The sequence below is a fragment of the Maylandia zebra genome, linkage group LG2, assembly GCF_041146795.1.
Source record: "Maylandia zebra isolate NMK-2024a linkage group LG2, Mzebra_GT3a, whole genome shotgun sequence".
Lineage (NCBI taxonomy): Eukaryota > Metazoa > Chordata > Actinopteri > Cichliformes > Cichlidae > Maylandia > Maylandia zebra.
The window spans coordinates 31112166-31130398 of record NC_135168.1 but is presented as its reverse complement, the minus strand read 5'-3'; the positions used below and the strand labels follow the sequence as shown (position 1 = coordinate 31130398).

General features: G+C 42.3%; 2 protein-coding genes across 4 annotated transcripts in view; one reads left to right on the top strand and one right to left on the bottom strand.

Moving 5' to 3' along the window:
• The window catches only part of aff2 (AF4/FMR2 family, member 2), a 210005-nt gene that overhangs the window by 81653 nt on the left and 110119 nt on the right, over positions 1-18233 (bottom strand). For all 3 annotated transcript variants that reach the window (XM_004563274.3, XM_014409891.3, XM_076890802.1), the window contains 4 exons: positions 16498-16584; positions 11466-11502; positions 8775-8835; positions 2582-2636 (listed from right to left, as the gene is read on the bottom strand). In XM_004563274.3, coding sequence (XP_004563331.1) covers positions 2582-2636; positions 8775-8835; positions 11466-11502; positions 16498-16584 — 240 coding nt within the window. The remainder of the gene's footprint in view (positions 1-2581; positions 2637-8774; positions 8836-11465; positions 11503-16497; positions 16585-18233) is intronic.
• Positions 12408-17565, top strand: LOC112435576 (uncharacterized). Its single transcript, XM_076890807.1, has 2 exons — positions 12408-15307; positions 17386-17565. The coding sequence occupies exon 1, from the start codon at positions 13020-13022 to the stop codon at positions 14634-14636; it is 1617 nt and encodes a 538-aa protein (XP_076746922.1). The 5' UTR covers positions 12408-13019; the 3' UTR covers positions 14637-15307; positions 17386-17565.

Here is an 18233-nt window from a genome sequence, read left to right as displayed (position 1 = left end):
TCGCCAGTAATTAGTCACTCAATAAAGTCAATAAATAAAGTACAGGAGGAGCTTTCACTTTCTTTTCTCCGTGTCTGCTTGTTACTGGAACATCTCACTTTCCTGCATGTCTGTGTTTGGTTTATTGCATTTTAATAGGAAAAAATAAACAATCTCACCAGAAATTACATGTATTAGTTTTCCTGAAGCTTTTGATCATATTGCACATTTTCTTCAGCATGAAGTTGCACAATGTTAGTCTTGATGTGTAGTGTGAGATAAATGTCAGGTTAAACTTACAGTTATTATGTAATAATAACAACTAACTGACTCTTCTAAAGTGTAAATGTCAGCCAGTATTTATACTGTAAAACCTGAGTCGTTCCCCCTGCACCCTGCATGACTTCAGTATAAACCTGTAGCCAGCTTTGTTGTACTTTGATTTCCAGCTGTTTGTGACATCACAGTGAGGGGGCAGCATGCAATCAGATTTGGTCTTCCTTAGCGCCTCGTCCCTGAGCCTGGCCTGTCAGATCTGTGACCCAGCGTTTCGTGTATTGTTGATTTCTTATGTTAATATTATGTTAAAATCACGTGTTCTCCATAAGAAAGGGTAGAGTTAAGTTATTTTGTAATAGTCATGAGCAGTGTTGTTCAAGTTACTTGAAAAAGTAATTAGTTACTTATAACTGACTACTTCTCCAACAAAGTAATCCTGTTACACTACTGATTACTTATTTTGAAAAGTAATTAGTTACATAGTTTCTTAGTTATTTTTCAAAAACATGATACACAACCTGAATATGTAATAAACCAACAGACCAATTCTATTTTTTATGCATAATCCATCATATAAAATTGAATCAAAGGGAAAATTCTCTTTTTAAAATTGTTTAATTAGTTTAAAATTTTTAATGTTATGCACATTACATCAAGTAAAAATTGAATTATATGCAACAGTCTTAGACATTTCTTTAACATTTAAACCTATTTTCTGCATATTCCAGCATATAAGATTTGAAGTTACATTTTTCACTGTAGAAAGAAGTTTGTGTACGGCGGACACTAATGTTTTTATCACTTTGTACGCAATAAACCGTAAAGTACTATAAGTCCGTCCACATTTTTAATGCTGCATGGTCGTACTCTCTCCTGCACTCCATATTATCCATTGTTGATCTGCACACGTCTGTTGTTGCCACGGACGTCGCACACTCGAACGTCATTATCATTAGACGCTCTCACGAACAAAATCACGGTTTAGTAACGTAGCGTGCTTACAGGAAAGTAACAGTAATCTAACTTATTTTGCAATAGTAATCCATAACATTAATTGTTACTTGAAAAAAGTAATCAGATTACAGTTCATTGTAAAACGTTACTGCCCATCTCTGCTCATGAGATAATGTTAAGTTTGGGTTACGTTTCCACTCAGGCCTTCTGTGTTAGTTGTCGTGTGTTTCTTGTCTGCGTGTTTCATGCTTCCAAGCCTGAGTTGTCATGTCTGCGTCTCTCAGTGTTTCCTGTTTTATTTTGAAGAGTCAGGTGTCTCTTGTTTTACTTCCCCTGCGGTGTCATTATGTTGATTTGTGTCAGCTGTGTCCCCAGGTCTTTCCACTTTCCCTGATCACCTCTTGTGTGTATTTAGTCTGTGTGGTCCATTCAGTCTTTGTCAGGTCGTCTGTTTTCTTCCCTTCATGTCAAGTTTCAGGTCATTCGTGATTCTGTTCAGGTTGTGCTCAAGTTTCGTGTTCGTGTTTATTCGTCATATTCATGTTTTTGTCACAGTCATCAAAAATTGTATTTTTTTTCCAGTTTAGGTTTTAGTTTAGTTTTCGCCCCGCTTCGCCTTTTGCTTTTTTTTGGTATTCATGCTAATCAGCCACAATAAACGGCTCGTGCTTTGTTTAAACTTGTGTTTTGTCTCCCTCCGTGTCCTGCGTCTTGGTCCAGATGACATGACCCGACTTTGCCGTGTCATTCATGAAGAACAAAATAACTCTGGGCACGGCACTGACATCCAGCACCTATAAACAGTGTTACTCCTTCTGATTTTTATTTAATGCTTCATAAACAGGAAGCAATCATTTTGAGGAAAATGCAACTGCAATATATAAAATCAAAGGTTCATTTATCCATATAATGAATGGTTAAAGAAAAGCGCTTGATATAAACTGAATGCAAACCAGTCAATTCCATTAAATCTAACATTTTACAGTGTACTCATGTAACTCATAGGAAGATTTACATGTGATCCTATTACTTAAAGTAAGTCTTTGAGTATGTGGGCACTTTGGGGGCTCAGTATCCTTCATATGGAGTCCACTGTCAAAGCTGATGCAAGTTTCTAAGTATCTATCTTTTAAGCTACTGTAATACAAGACATTAAGTGACAAATGGAAGGAAAAATGAGGACGAATTATGCTTTCAGTAACACTGACAACTCCCAGATGAATGAATTAACAAATGTGACCCAACCACAGCTGAATTTACTGGGTGCTATGCTAGTAGATGAAACGCTGAAGGACAGATGGAGGAGAAGCCGGAGCGAGGGATCATATGCAGCAGCTGAATAAGAGGACGGACAGCAGAGGGAGCTCACCTGTTGTTCGGCCTCTTCCTCGTCGCTGCTGATCTTCAGGTCATCCTCCAACATTCTGCACAGAGACACAGAGACACGTGTTATTGCGGCCGTGACCTCCTGTCTGCTTGCATTAGTTCGATTATGGCAAGTTGTGATCTGCGATTCCCTTTCAAGAGCCTTTTTTTTGGTCAACGGATTAATTACACAGCAAAAAAAAGCAGCGAGCTGGTGGTTCATGTTGGGGAATGAGGAAGCGGACATTCACAGCTAAAAACCTACCAGATGTTCAGCTTTTAGAGCTCAGGGATTGTTTTTTCACCTGGAAACTTTCTGTCTGACAACTGCTGACCTACGGCCAAGAATTTCTTGGAAACAAAAGAGGAGGTGCTCGGCAGACACGGGCCCTTCATCACGATTGCACGCTGATTTTTTAAAGAGGTTTCTAATTGGAAAAAGAACCTGGTCGCTGCCCTGTTTCTCCTATTCTCGTGTTTGCTTTGCTCTCCCCGTGCGAGAGATCAACTGCTAACAATACAGCTCCAATGAAAGAGATATATAAGGCGCAGTCGATAACATGACCTCCCTCACAGCATCACCTGCTCCTTACCACACAAATTATTCAGTATTTATGTGCTGTGGATTGGCAAGTTCCCATGTTTTATTGCTTTATATAAACCCTCCACACAAACTACTGTTATTTTAAGCTTGCACTGCTATTGTTATGACAGGAGAATCCCCTAAAGGGATTTTTACTGCCTCACGAACCACTCTTGTCAGTGCTTGCACCGCTAAAAAATACTCCCCAGTGTTGTGGTGTTTTCAGATGGGGCTGTATGAGTCGTGAATAACCGAAGCACAATAAGAAAAAGCTTTGCAGATAAGGGGCACGGCGCTGCACACGGCGATGATAGATATGTTTGAATGAATGAATAATGGATTCATATTTTATTTCATAAGAAGGGACAGATGGAGAGAGAGAGATAGTGAGTGAGATGGAGATGATAATGATGGGGAAGTGAAGGGGAGCGAGTGGTGGTGGCAGCGACTGAAAGAGAGGGAGAGAGAGCGAGGAAGGGAAGCATGGCAGGGAAATGAATAAAATGCACAAGAGAGAATAAGGAGGACAGACGCACTTTTATGGACTAAAGCATCCATGACATGCAGAGCTTAGAAAGCAGAACATCACATTTCTACTAGGTGCAGATGCTCTTAATTGCCTTTATAAAATTGAGTCCTTTTATTGGTAAAAGTTCAGCGCTACCAGAGCTCCATCACTCGAGGAGGAGCCACAATCAAAGCCACGCTAAGCTAATTACTCAATACTTCCACATGTGCATCTGCTCACCCTGCAAATCTAAATGTACACACGGTTGCCTGGACACTCGTCTCCCTGGAGCACAGCGTAGCGCTCAGCAGATAAAGAGCCACAGTTTTCCCTCCGGAGACCAAAACAGTGCGTAAAGTGGAAGTTGGATGGAGTGGACGGATAACGGTACGCTAACGTGTTCATCGTCTTAGCATAAGTTCACTGTCAGAGTTAAGATTATGTCTTCTTCATCACATTCGCAAGACTTTCAGAAAACTTGACCTCTGACCTGGAGGTCGAGGTCCCTGAAATTCAAAATCCGAGGTTTATACAGCTGATCACTGAAACTGTAAACTAATTTGGGTCATAGTTTGTTGTCTTTTAAGCAAAACATTAGCTGTGAATGATTAACACCGTGATTACTTACTGTACATGGTAGAAAAAAAATCTCTACCACGTAATGCAACAACACCTGCTTCATTTTAGCTTTAAGCTACTTCCTGTATCAGGTTTAGATTTATGAATTCACTTTTTTGCATTTTCTATCTGATCGAGTTTCTTCTTTGGTATAATCTTTTATCTTTCTGAACTATTTTGTTTTCTGATATCGATATTAGATATGTTTTTAATCTTGTTTTTCATGTTTTGACTGCGATAAAGTATTTCTTCTTATTATTATTAATAACTGCATTTTAAAAACAAATGTTGAGGAAAGTTTTGGCAGGCTGCTATTTTAGACTTTACCTGCGTAGTAATACCACCACCTGGACCCCAGTTTTATGGTTAATGATTGCTGGACACCAAAGGTAGCACTTTTCCAATGATAATGTAGGGGTTTGTGTTCTACCTGTAAGGAAACTGGTAATGATTTTTGCTGTAAACTTATTTAACTGGCATTTTTGGCACTTCAGGGTTCCTCCTCCTATTTGGGATTCTTCAAGTGGTTTGTTTATCCTTTCTAATGTCTCTGGCTTTGTAAAGCTGAAATGACAAGCTTTCATTAGCTCTCGCTAACTAGCTAGCTAGCTTAGCTCAAAATGTATTTGGCAAAATGGCTAAAGTTAGCATAAGTGGGGTTCAACTGTGTCTGTGACTTATTTTTTAAGTGTCAGACAACTTTACTTAAAGTGTACTGCAGTAAAAAGTCTTTAAGCGTTTTTTAGCATTATATTTTATTTTATACAAAGCGCTTTTTGTTGACAAATGCACCCTAACCAAGGTGGTCAAAGGAGCTTTCAAAGAAAAGCATCTGGACTTCTTTAAGTTGCTTGAAGACGTTTCACCTCTCATCCAAGAAGCTTCTTCAGTTCTAAGGTCAAATGGCGGAGACTCCCAGATTTAAACCCAGTGGGAGTTTCCCCCCAAAGAGGGACAAAGGACCCCCTGATGTTCCTCTAATCACATCAGCCAAGGTGTGAAAACGGGTGTGGGTCTCAATCAGCCAGGGTTTCGGGTGAGAGATCAGGGGGTTCTTTGTCCCTCTTAAGGGGGAAACTCCCACTGGGTTTAAATCTGGGAGTCTCCGCCATTTGACCTTAGAACTGAAGAAGCTTCTTGGATGAGAGGTGAAACGTCTTCAAACAACTTAAAGAAGTCCAGACGCTTTTCTTTGAAAGCTCCTTTGACTACAATGACCTGGATGACTGAGAACCTTCACAGACACTAACCAAGGTGTTATCTGTGTTTCTGAGCCAGCAAAGCTCAAAAACTGGTTCACTAAAGGAGGCTTTTTCATGCATTTGCCTAAATGAATATCATGTGATTGGATCACAGTGTCACAAAACTTCTTACTCACTGCGCTATCGACTATAATGAAACAGCAGAATTCACTGTGTTTTTCTTATTGGGCATTAAGGTACTGAGCCTGGAAAAGGATTACAGCTGGATGAGTTTTCTGTAAAGCCAGACATAGTAAACATTCAGCAAAGAATATAGCAATTAGCCTAAACAGCTCATTTACTGTTGAATAAGACGAGGTAGGCCTATTCATTAAAGAGAACATTTTACGCCTGTTGAGCATCACAGTGAAAACAGAGAATGGCCTAATGGCAGCAGTAAACTAGGCATTGTTTTTAACCAATAACAATTATTTCACCCTAATAAACAAAGCAGCATTTATGTTTGAATACAAGATTGGGGAAAAAATTGCACTGTGGGGTATACATGAGTAATCAACAGGAAAGGGCTTATCAGCTTTGAAAGCTTAGCATAAAACGGCACAGAAAGCACTGCAGCTCCCACAGACTTCATCCTAATGGAGATATAATTAACTATTTAACTGCATATCTAAAGTGAAGGAAATGAGAACTTACATTTTGACCTGGGACTTTAATCAAACCATCCAGCTGAATTACCGCTAACTTACAAGACTGCCTTGACTTTTTCTTAAGTTGCAGGATTTTTGCATCATCTCCTACCCATCAAGTCTTTTTTAGGAGAGTGCTTTTTGACGCCATCCTCACCAAATACTCTCTAACCCTTAAATGAGGTTTTTAATAAAGTGTATAAATAATGCATAACACTTGACACTTAAAAACTCTCATTAGATGTAGTAACACGAGAGTTGTACTACTTTATATGATATGGTGTGACAGCAGATCAAAATCCTCTTCCTTAGATACTGAAATATCTTTAACAAGGAGACTAGCGTGTGCAGGACAGCAACCATTAAAGACAGCAACAGGTCAGCACGGTCGCAGACCTGGTCCCTGACTTCAAAGCCACCATTTCAAAGGCTACGAGACAGCGAGCACACTGTTGCAATAATTTTATTTGTGGCTCAGTCTTCAAACACTGTTTTTCCAGGTGTTACAGTAGCACTGCAGAGATTAGACTTTTAGGGAATAGGACAGAAAAAATATGGGTCATAATATTATCATCTTTGGCACTACAGAGTTCCTCCTCCTATTTGGGATTTTTCAAGTGGTTTGTTTATCCTTTCTAATATCTCTGGCTTTGTAAAGCTGAAATGACAAGCTTTCATTAGCTCTCGCTAACTAATTAGCTAGCTAGCTTAGCTCAAAATGTATTTGGCAAAATGGCTAAAGTTAGCATAAGTGGGGTTCAACTGTGTCTGTGATTATTTTTAAGTGTTAGACAACTTTATTTAAACTGTACTGCAGTAAAAAGTGTTGAAAAAACTACAAACATTCCACAGCTTTGTTCTTTGTTCTGCAAAAAGCAGCTTGCTACATTGTTACAGCATTATACTGTATATAATAAAGACTTATTTAAAAAGAAATTTCTGTGTAATTAAACAGTTTGTGGCTGCTGATAAACTTTACATGCAAGCTATTTTAAAGAATTATGAAACCCTGATATGAATAAGCAAAAGAGAAGAGATGGATACATATATAGACGGAGTTTAATTTTAACTTGTTTAATTAGTTAATTAAAACAAAGCATCGCGAAGGCCCACGGTGGGTGTTGACGCGATGTGATTTCTGCCCAGTGCTCTGAATGTCAAAGTGAAGAAATTCAATGAAGCATGGGTAAACGGCGGGAGTAACTATGACTCTCTTAAGAAACAACTTTCAGGATAAAGTCTAAGTATATTTAGCAGATGTATTGCTGACTCATTTACTGACCACCCCTTCTTCTCACATTTTAGGTTACTAGGTTGCCAGTTAGTGTCGTTTTCCATGATTGAAAGAACAATGGAGAGGATGGAGAGGCAGGTAAGGTGGTAGTTGGTATACAAGTCACATGACTTCTGACTCCTATCTGGTTACACAGTTTTCAGATTTTCTTATGTGTCACTTTTCAGTTTGAGTTAGGGAAACCGCTGCTATTTGCAACAAGCTTCTCCACCAATTTCTTGACACAATTTCAGACATGGAATAGCCAGTAACACAGCAGAGAGGTCCAGCTTAATGACTCAAAGCAACAGATGAGCAGGTGCTAGCAAGTGGATGAGTTATTAAAAAAAAAATCATATAATCACAGCTGATATGACAGGGGAAAAACTCTCCATAGAAGTCAAAACCATCTTTGTACCCAGCTGTAAATATGTTGGACATTTTAACATGGGAGTCTGTGGGGACTTACATGTATCTGGAGCCAACCTCAAGCAGCACCTAGTGGAACTGCAGTTTTTGCCATCTGGGGCACCTTTCAAGCCTTTCAAAGCGTCAGTCATAAAAGGGGAAAAAGTCACCCCGTATGTAGTTGTCATGAAATGAGGAAATTCACTTTCAAGGTTAATATACTGATTTTTTTTGTACCAGGCTGTAAACATGTCAGTTTCATCTGTGAAGTTGGGGATTGATTTGCCTCTGGAGAGCCTAAAGGGGTGTCTGGAGAAACTGACGTTTTTTACACTTTACGTTAGCTTGATGTTTCATGCCCAGAGGTTAGCGCTTGGCTTGAGATGAGCTGAGAGACGCAGCAGTTTGATCTTACTGACACTGTTAAAATATGAACCGCCTCAAATCCACATCAGGGTAAGTTGGGTTAAGTTACCACTGCAGGAGCTAAGCTGGCTAGCTAGCGTAATGACACTCAGTTTTATCCTTCCTTTCTCACTTGCTCTTGCGTTTTTGACTCGTTAAGCTCGTCGCGAGCAAACGTGCAGTGCAAACCGGGGTCATAACGCGGCCTTACAAGTCGAGATTTGTGCCTTTCCACTCTCATCCTGCCGTACAGCTCTGTGAGTGATGCGTGGAGTGGGTTGCAGCCAGAGATGTTGCAATATGCTCCTGGCTCACATTAAATTAATGTAGCTGCACTTTCCCGCTCTGATCCACACAATCTTTTTTTTCTCCTCCTACCACCAGTGAATTTCATCCAAGAGTCAAGTTTAATTTTACCTTGAGGCAAACGCAGCAGAAGCAGCAGCAGCAGGTCAGAAATTCTCAGTTTCTCTGTGTGTGCGTGTGTCAGAGAAAAAGAGAGAGATATACTCACGACTTCTGCGGTGCAGTTGGTGGTTTAGCAGCAGGCTTGTTAGCTGATACAGTACATCGTTCTGCAACACAACAGAGAACATTCAATCACTGTATCACAGTTTTGCATGTGTCAAGACTTGTGTCTGTGTGTGTTGATTAGTGTTTGACAGGAAGCCAAACTCACATCACTGTAGACCAGCAGTACTGTCACATTGGAAAATATGACACTCTGTTCCAGTGTGTATCTGTTTGCTTTGGTAACAGGATTGTGGGGTAAAAACAGTAAGTAAATGTCCTTTTGCAATAAAAGTCAAACTGAAACACTCTGACAAAAACGAGGAGATTATTTATTTTCCAAGTGGATATACAGAGGAGTCTGTGAACAGAATCCTTTTTGCTGTATTTCATATTCCAGTCAGTCGTATTTCTTCTTTTCTTACACAGAGAGGAAAAACCTGCCAGTGGGGAAATGCTTGAGCTTTATATACGGCACAAATAACTCAAAACACTACAAGATGGATTTAACAAAGAGCAACAACCTCAGAAAAGCTTTTCATGATCTGATCAACCCTGGGAGTCGGAAATACTGTAAGGTACTATATGCAGTACTAGGTGAAGTTAGCGTAGAGTCCTGTGAAAAAGGAAAGTTTCCACAGGACTGTGAATAACTAAATGCATCCCATGATTCAGTAGCTTGTAGAACCACCTTTTCCACCTTTTGCAGCAATAACCTGAAGTAATCGCTTTTTGTATGACTTTATCAACCTGTGGCAAAACAGTTTTTCCTCTCTGCTTGATAGTATGTTAAAAACGGATGCAATGGATGACCAGCTAGACTCAACTATGGAGCTTTTTGACAGTGTTATGGCGTGTCGCTTTATTCTGACTGATTCATAATGACCTATTTTGTGGTTTCAGAGGTGTCTCAACCGATGGAAGAACACACACACAAACACAGGAGCCCAGAGGCCACCGGTGAAATAGAAAACTGTATTTAAGGTGTTTTTCAACCTCTAACACCATCACCATTAACCAGACGTGTTATCTGTAAATATGCGGTATATCCATAAGGTCTTAGGAATCAAAGCTTTTTACACCTGGTTCTGATATGCAATCTGCATTTGGACGCATTATCTACATAATCACATCTGATTGTTAGCATTAACACCTTGTTTTAATTATTGTCTCATTATCTCAAATCAGCCTGGAATGTGATCAGATAAAATGGTAAATGGCCTGTATTTGTATAGCGCTTTATACTAGTTCCTATGGACCCCAAAGCGCTTTACACATCCAGTCATCCACCCCTTCACACATTGTAGCCACAGCCACCCTGGGGTGCACTGACAGAGGCGAGGCTGCCGGACACTGGCGCCACTGGGCCCTCTGACCACTACCAGTAGGCAACGGGTGAAGTGTCTTGCCCAAGGACACAACGACTGAGACTGTCCAAGCCGAGGCTCGAAACAGCAACCTTCCAATTACAAGGCGAACTCCCAACTCTTGAGCCACAATCGCCCCAGATCTAGATATGTAAATTACTCCGGCCCACCTGGCTGACTTAGCAACAATTTAATCCATTACTGTGTGCAACTTCCACCACCAACACAGGTTTTTAGATATCTAATTGTATAAACATCTTTATAGGGGCCTGTTATTCTTATTTCCAGCTCTGTATTTTTCTTCCTAAATCATACTAGAGGATTCACATGATTCACAGTTTAAAATAAGCCATATTTATGTTATACAACAGCCTGATTGCCCAGGTCCCACAGGTTGGTTAGCAGCCAACTGACAACCACCTCTCGCTAGGGGACCTCCGTATTCCCCAGACGGTTGTGAGTGGATGTTGAAGGTTGCTGGCAGTTGCTGTGGAGGATCTGGGAGCAGCACAGTCTTCTCACAGTGCCTGATTTAAGCGAGTGACATCCAGCAACCACTTGCCAATCACTTACAGAATACCAGTGGTTGCCAGGGGGGTTGTCAACATGTTTGTGTCACTGAGCTCACTGGCTAAAAGAATGACCTTAACTTAAAACATCTTTCTTCTGACTGGCTCAGTCACTCATTTGAGAAATGAATGACAAAGCAGCAGGTGGGTGGGGCTTCTGTTTTGTTAGCTAGAGCTGTGCTATGACCATATAAGGCCATCCCTGCTTCCTGACATCACACAGAGCCAATAATAGGGGGAAAAAACCTCAAACTCAGCATTTAAAGTGAGTCTGAAGAGCTTTTAAAGCAGCGTGATTGTTTGTGCATATGTTGACCTCACTATCTAAACTTCGGTTGAGGTTAACATCAATCCTCTAACAGTATTTATATGACAGAAAACGCAGGAGATCATACAACTGCTGCCGTGTGGACGCATTTTCAAGAAAGAGGTACTTTTTAAATGTTATGCATGAATTAATATACACTGTGACAGAACCTTTTACCCTCATTAATCTACTCTAATGTGATGCTGTCAGTTCAAACACAAGCCCCCGATTTCCACTCATCACGTAATCACGTTTGTCTGATTACTTGTTCAGATGAACCCAGGAAGTTAAAAGCAAAGGTTTTTCCGACTACCCTCCTCCCGTGGCAATGATTTCATTTCAACGTCAGCTGCCTTTCTCACATTCCTCCTGGGTGGCGTTGCCTTTAATGGCCTCGGCAGCATTAATTATCGCAGAGCTCATACGTGAGTGTTTACGCTGGGAAAACTTACTCTGGGTGTTGTAGCCCGAGGTCACATGCTGTGACTCCTAGAGAGCGGGAGAGAAGGAAAGAGAAAGCCAGAGGGAGACGAGTTGAATGAATAAACCAACAGATGTCATTATTGATTTCACAGCAGCACAAGGATGCCATTACACAGAATTCAGAGCCTCTCATCTCCCCGCGTCGACGCTCCTCCTCATTCTTAAAACTCACTGTGACGCAGGATTAGTGTGAGGCTGGAGGCTGAAGGCGCCACAACAGTCCTTCCTAATTCATTAAGTACTCAGTCAGACTTACTGCCTCTGTGTTTACATTCCTACTTCACCTCACACCAACACCAATGAGGCACTTTGCATATTAAGAGTAATTCATAAAAGCATGAGGCAAAAAAAATCAGTCTGCTGTTTCAGGGAGAATTGTTATCGTCACCTCAGAGATAAATGTTCAATACAGCATTGCTGCTTCTTTTAATGTGGCAAATCTTCTAGATATATATATTACAAGGCGTCGTAAATCTTCCCTTTTTTGTAGCGGCGGGTGAAACTTTGAACATCGATCTTCTGAAATCTTCAGTCTGCTTTTATTGTGCCTGAACGCCACTTTTCAAACATGACAGACAAACAGTGCAGGTGAGGATACAGAGTTATTTTGCTGATGACATTTCTGTAGGTGATCTTTGTTTCCTTGACTCTTCAGCTGTGGCTGTTATCACTGTTCCTGTTAAATACACACTCAGTTTCTTGTTTTTGATGAACGATTAAACGATAAAGTGGAAAAGCGTTCAACTTGAAGTAGTTTTTATCTTATTTATTTATTTCTAAAGTCTAAGTGATCTGCAGATCCTCAACTTTTTTCTTTTTTTATTCGACGGATGAATTTGTTCTGTTGATTACAGGCTGGCTGTGTTGAGCTCTGAGAGATAATTGAACTGGTGAGTCAAACACAGTGTTAGGGTCCCTGGGTCGTTGACCCAGTGTTTTTGTGTTTTTGGTTCTTTGATTTTGTTATTTCATTATATTCTAGCTTTGCTTTATGGGTTTTAGGATTATTCTTAGTTTAGGTTCTCTGGGTGGGGTTTGGTTAGAGTTTTAGTGTTCTGGTTTTCTGTCTGTGTTCCATGTTGCTGTCTCCCCTTTCTGCTGTATCCCCACATCCAGTCAGTGTCTCTGTTCCCTTTGTTATAGTGCCTGCCCGTGAGTCTGTTATGTTTCCTGTTTTACTTTGAAAGTCCATGTGTGATGTTAATATGTCTGGTTTTGCTTCCTCTTGTCTCGTTAGGCCTGATTTGCCCCAGCTGTGTTTCCCTCCTGTTACCCATTCCCTGATTGCTCCCTCTGTGTATTTTAGCCCTGTGTTTCTTAGTGTCTGTGTTGCGATCTACCGTTTATTTTGCTGTGTGTTTTGCCTGTCCACCGGTGTAAGTTTATTTTGAGTTTTTCTAGTTATGTCATGTTGCGTTCAGCATTAAAGCCTTTTTGAGTTCACGTCTGTCTCCGGAGTCTGCACCTTGGGTCCTATTCCTGCCTGCACACAGCCACACCTAACAGAAGATCGCGACCAGAACATGGACCCTGCAGACTCTTCAGCTTTTGGATTCGATGCTGAGATGGAGCGGATGATTAGGCTCCTTGGCCGCATTGCTCAGGCCAATGATTTGAGGACCATGGCAGTTGGGCTAAGTGCTGTGGATGCCATCATTCGGAGCAACCCTCGGCTTACTCAGTTTTCTATGGACACTGTGCTGGGCAGCTCCATAGCTGCCTGGAGGGAGCAAGTCAGGGCTGGCGAGCTTGCTCTCTCTACCTTCACTTCCACTTCTTCACCGCCGCCCCAGGACAACACACACTCACCACCTGCCTCGTCGCTACCTCAGACTGCCTCTCCTTCCTCACACCAGCCAGGACCTTGTTCGCCTGCCCATTCGCCTGCCTTTTTCCTGGTGGCCATGTGGCCGGATGAGGAGGAGGTCTCCGTATCTCCGCCAGTTTCAGTTCCCTCATCTAGAAGGAAGCGACGCCATCGTCACTCCTCTCCTCTGTCATCCGTCCAGCAATCTGCCTCCGCTGGAGGGTCCGAGGGACTGCTTCAGCCTCCTGTCTCCGCTGGAGGGTCCGAGGGACTGCTTCAGCCTCCTGTCTCCGCTGGAGGGTCTGAGGGGCCCGTTCAGCCTCCTGTCTCCGCTGGAGGGTCCGAGGAATCACTTCAGCCGTCTCACGCCACCTCAGCTGGAGGGCCCGAGGAGCCCGTTCAGTCTCACGCCACCTCAGCTGGAGGGCCCGAGGAGCCCGTTCAGTCTCACGCCACCTCAGCTGGAGGGCCCGAGGAGCCCGTTCAGTCTCACGCCACCTCAGCTGGAGGGCCCGAGGAGCCCATCCAGCCGCCATTAGCCTCTGCCTCGGCTACGCCTGGTCCAGCTTCTGCCTCGGCTTCTGCTACACCTGGTCCGGCCTCAGCCTCTGCAGCTCCGCCTGGTCCGGCCTCAGCCTCTGCAGCTCCGCCTGGTCCGGCCTCAGCCTCTGCAGCTCCGCCTGGTCCGGCCTCAGCCTCTGCAGCTCCGCCTGGTCCAGCCTCCGAGGGTTCAGTTTTGTCTGCCCCTGAGGTCTCCAATCTGTCTGTTCCCGCTCGTCCCGCTCGGCCCGCTCGGCCTGCTCGTCCTGTCCGGCCTGCTCGTCCTGCACGTTCTGTCCAGCCGATGACTGGACGTCGTTGCCGTCATGGACAGCCCTCTGACCTACGCCGCCGTCATGGCCGGCCCCCTGTACTGCTCCGCCGTCGCTGCCTCCCGGCCGGCCGGCCTCCTGACCTGCTCGGTCGCCGTCAGTGCCTTCCGCCTGGCCGGCCTCCTGAACTGTTTTCTGGGCTCTTGGGCCGTCAGCCTCCGGGCCGGCCCCCTGAACTTTTTGTGAACAGTTTTTCCTGGCTGCCTGCGCCTGTCATGAGCCTGTTTTTTGTTCTGTTGCTTTCCGGGCTCCAGTGTTTGCACTTTTTTTTTCTTTTTTTTTTTTTTTTGTTTCTGGCTCAATGTGTTTCATTTGTTTCGTGCCCTCCGTCCTGGTTCCCCCACCGCCCACCCTGGTTGGGTTGTTTGGTTTTTTTTTTTGGTTTTTTTTTTTTGTTTTGTTTTTTTTTTTGTTTTGTTTTTTGGTGTTCTGGTTTGGGCTGTCTGGAAGCCAGCCCTTAAGGGGGGGGTACTGTTAGGGTCCCTGGGTCGTTGACCCAGTGTTTTTGTGTTTTTGGTTCTTTGATTTTGTTATTTCATTATATTCTAGCTTTGCTTTATGGGTTTTAGGATTATTCTTAGTTTAGGTTCTCTGGGTGGGGTTTGGTTAGAGTTTTAGTGTTCTGGTTTTCTGTCTGTGTTCCATGTTGCTGTCTCCCCTTTCTACTGTATCCCCACATCCAGTCAGTGTCTCTGTTCCCTTTGTTATAGTGCCTGCCCGTGAGTCTGTTATGTTTCCTGTTTTACTTTGAAAGTCCATGTGTGATGTTAATATGTCTGGTTTTGCTTCCTCTTGTCTCGTTAGGCCTGATTTGCCCCAGCTGTGTTTCCCTCCTGTTACCCATTCCCTGATTGCTCCCTCTGTGTATTTTAGCCCTGTGTTTCTTAGTGTCTGTGTCGCGATCTACCATTTATTTTGCTGTGTGTTTTGCCTGTCCACCGGTGTAAGTTTATTTTGAGTTTTTCTAGTTATGTCATGTTGCGTTCAGCATTAAAGCCTTTTTGAGGTCACGTCTGTCTCCGGAGTCTGCACCTTGGGTCCTATTCCTGCCTGCACACAGCCACACCTAACACACAGAGGACGCCGTTGGTGCTTATTAGCGGTGTTCACCTGCGGTCCTCTGCTTCACAAAGTAAGGAAGACCACGCCGTGTCAGCGGTGGAACAAAGTCTTTTCAGACTGTTTTGCCCTTTTCCTGACTGAGCGATTAAACATGTTAAGGGACAGTAAGAATAGACGGTAATAGCTAAGTTAATAAGAAAGTATTTTGTTGCCAAGTGAATAACTTTGCATTAAACTGTCAGTAAGTTTAATTCCAGTGATTAGGTGGAAACTTTGAAATTCGCCTGATTTGCTGACGTTACTTGAAAATACTTTTTTATTACTGCCGCCAACGAGGTGATGATTTTGGTAGACTTTGGGTTTCAGTCTGTCTGTAAATATGATATCTCCAAAACTTTTGAATTAATTATGATAAAACTTTGTAGGGGTGCAGAGCGGGGTCACGTTAGCAATCCATTAAAATTTGCCTTTCATCCACAACTTGTGCATCAACTTAATGATTTATTGGTAAAAATCTGACAAAGCCGAACAAAATGAGAAACTATGATTCTTACAATTTATACCAACAACCAAAGGTGTTGTTTAACATGTGGAAACCTTTTTTTTTTTTTTTTTTTTTTTTTATTATGGCTGATCTGACAACTTGATAGATGATTTTAAATATAAATAAATAAATATCTCTACTTTTAAGATTAGGCTTCAAACTTTCCTTTTTGATAAAGTATATAGTTAGGGCTGGACCAGGTGACCCTGAATCCTCCCTTAGTTATGCTGCAACAGGTGTAGGCTGCTGGGGGATTCCCATGATGCACTGGGAGTTTCCCCTTTACTCACTATGTGTTAATAGACCTTAACACAGTAATTTCATTGGCTGTCATTTGTGCCACTGTGCAGAATGAGCCAACAGTAATGTGATTCTATCCCAGCATCACTGCTGCAGTAAATTTGTGAATCAGAGCTAATGAGCAGACTGAAGATTTTCAGTGACAGACTGCAGTTAGTGTTACTGCGCCCCTCCAATAAGTGTCACAGTATAAGTAAAGGTTTTTCACGACTGCATCGCATCTTTTTCCACCGCTCGCTGACTCACGCTTAAAGTGAAAATGATCAAGGCCCAAGAACATGATAACAACTTTGAAGGAAGCATGCATCAGCAGGCGTGTCATTCGGAGAGAATGTACACTATTACGGATTAATGTGAGCCACTTTGAATTTAGTGATGAAAGGTTTTGGGTGTAGTAGAAGAAAAAGCATACTAACCTTGTTTGGGATGGGAAATTTGGTCTGATCAGCTTTCCCAGGAGTGTGTATGGCTGTTAGTGGAGGAGGCCAGGAATGGGTCATCTCCTGAACACACAAACAAATTTTTAAATATATTATTTTAAACAGATATTCATAAGTAGCAGAATTTCTGTCATTATAACCAGCTAAATAAAGGATACACAGCTTGCACTTGTGTTGCCTTTACCTGGTGTCTAATCATGATAAAGTTTAGCCCATTGGAACAAAGGGGCTTGCTTATGCAACATCTTTGGTGCAGTGGAGTGGAGTCAGCATTCAGTCAAGGTTGTGCTGCACCAGCACCCAATCAGGGTGGGTTCAGTATAAGTTTTAGTATAAACTGGAAGGCGCTTAGGGAGTTAGTGACCCACCAGGGATTGGTGCAAATGCAGAGTTGGTGATTTACCAAAATAAAAGCTGACTCCAGTCGGCTGCATTTCAACAGAGCTGCACAAGGCAGCAGCAGAAGCAGCAGCATCCCCTTTCAATTATTCTAATCACACCGTTTTCTCAGCTGAATTCCAATCTCAGTATGTAGAAGCATCAATTAGTTAACAAGATAAACATATGTGCATGAGTGGGTGGGTGTGCTGGAGCTTTATAATCTGTTAGGTACTGGCTGTTTTTATTTCTCACAAACATTGGAAAGGAGGCACATAGAAGGCTGAATATGGAAAATTACCAAATAGATTTTCTTAAAGCTTTGATTCCCTCCTTGATGTCCTTTGTAACCACCATCACCTGAAAACTGAATTCTTGGTAAATGTGTTTTAATGACCAATAACTTCTTTTTCTGTGACATGTGTTTAAAATGGTTGGTAAAGTCATTAAATCCATTTTTTTACATGCTCATTTCCACTCACACAGCCACCGTGCAGCAGGTCACGATGTCAAAGGGCCAGAATTTTCCCATCATCCATCTCTTCACCCCCCCTTGGTAGATGAATGCTATTCATCAGATGACACATGAGTCTGGGAGGACGTATGTGTGTGGGTAAGGTTGTGTGTATAACTGAGCTACACATTAATGACGATACTTGAGCATGAGTGTGTGGCTGTGTTTTCCCTCTTTATAATCGTAACGCACTTGGCCTGACGACATATGGTGTGTTGCTAGGTAACCGCTCTCTGACATCATTAACATCATTGAGTCCATCCTTGAAGAGTTCCTGTGCTTTCACAGACAGGACAGCTGTTTTCTCCTGAATTTGTGTTTGCATGTGTCTGTAAATGTGATATTGCAGCCACTGCGCGTGAGTTACTCAGTCTGTCATAGTTAAACGCAAATGGTTTCCCAGTTATTATCAATTTGTCATATTCTCCATTATCTACATCTATTACGCCCCGACACAGACATGCAAAATGTACATTTATCCACCACCGTGCACTGAAAACACGACCGACCTCGCTCTCTCCTTTCGCTCCTTCTCTGTTTTTTAATAAAGAAGCAGAACAGGGCACGCTGCGTGCTCCGTGTTAGATGGATAATGTGGTGTGCTTCACATCACCAGCTGTTTCTCTCTTTTGCCTTTTTTTCTCTTCCCATCTTTCTGTTAATCTTTCAAGTTATTCTTAAATTCATCATTCCAAAGAGCCTCTTTTAGATGTTTTCTGGCAAACATTTTCTAATCTGACATTTTTATTCTTCGGTGTAACCAAAGGTTTGCAACTTGGTATAAATCTTTTAAATTTCCATTCATGAAGGCGTCTCTTGA

Bases quoted from the DNA above. Each gene is read 5' to 3' on its own strand.
- LOC112435576 (XM_076890807.1), top strand. From the start codon at position 13,020: ATGGACCCTGCAGACTCTTCAGCTTTTGGATTCGATGCTGAGATGGAG.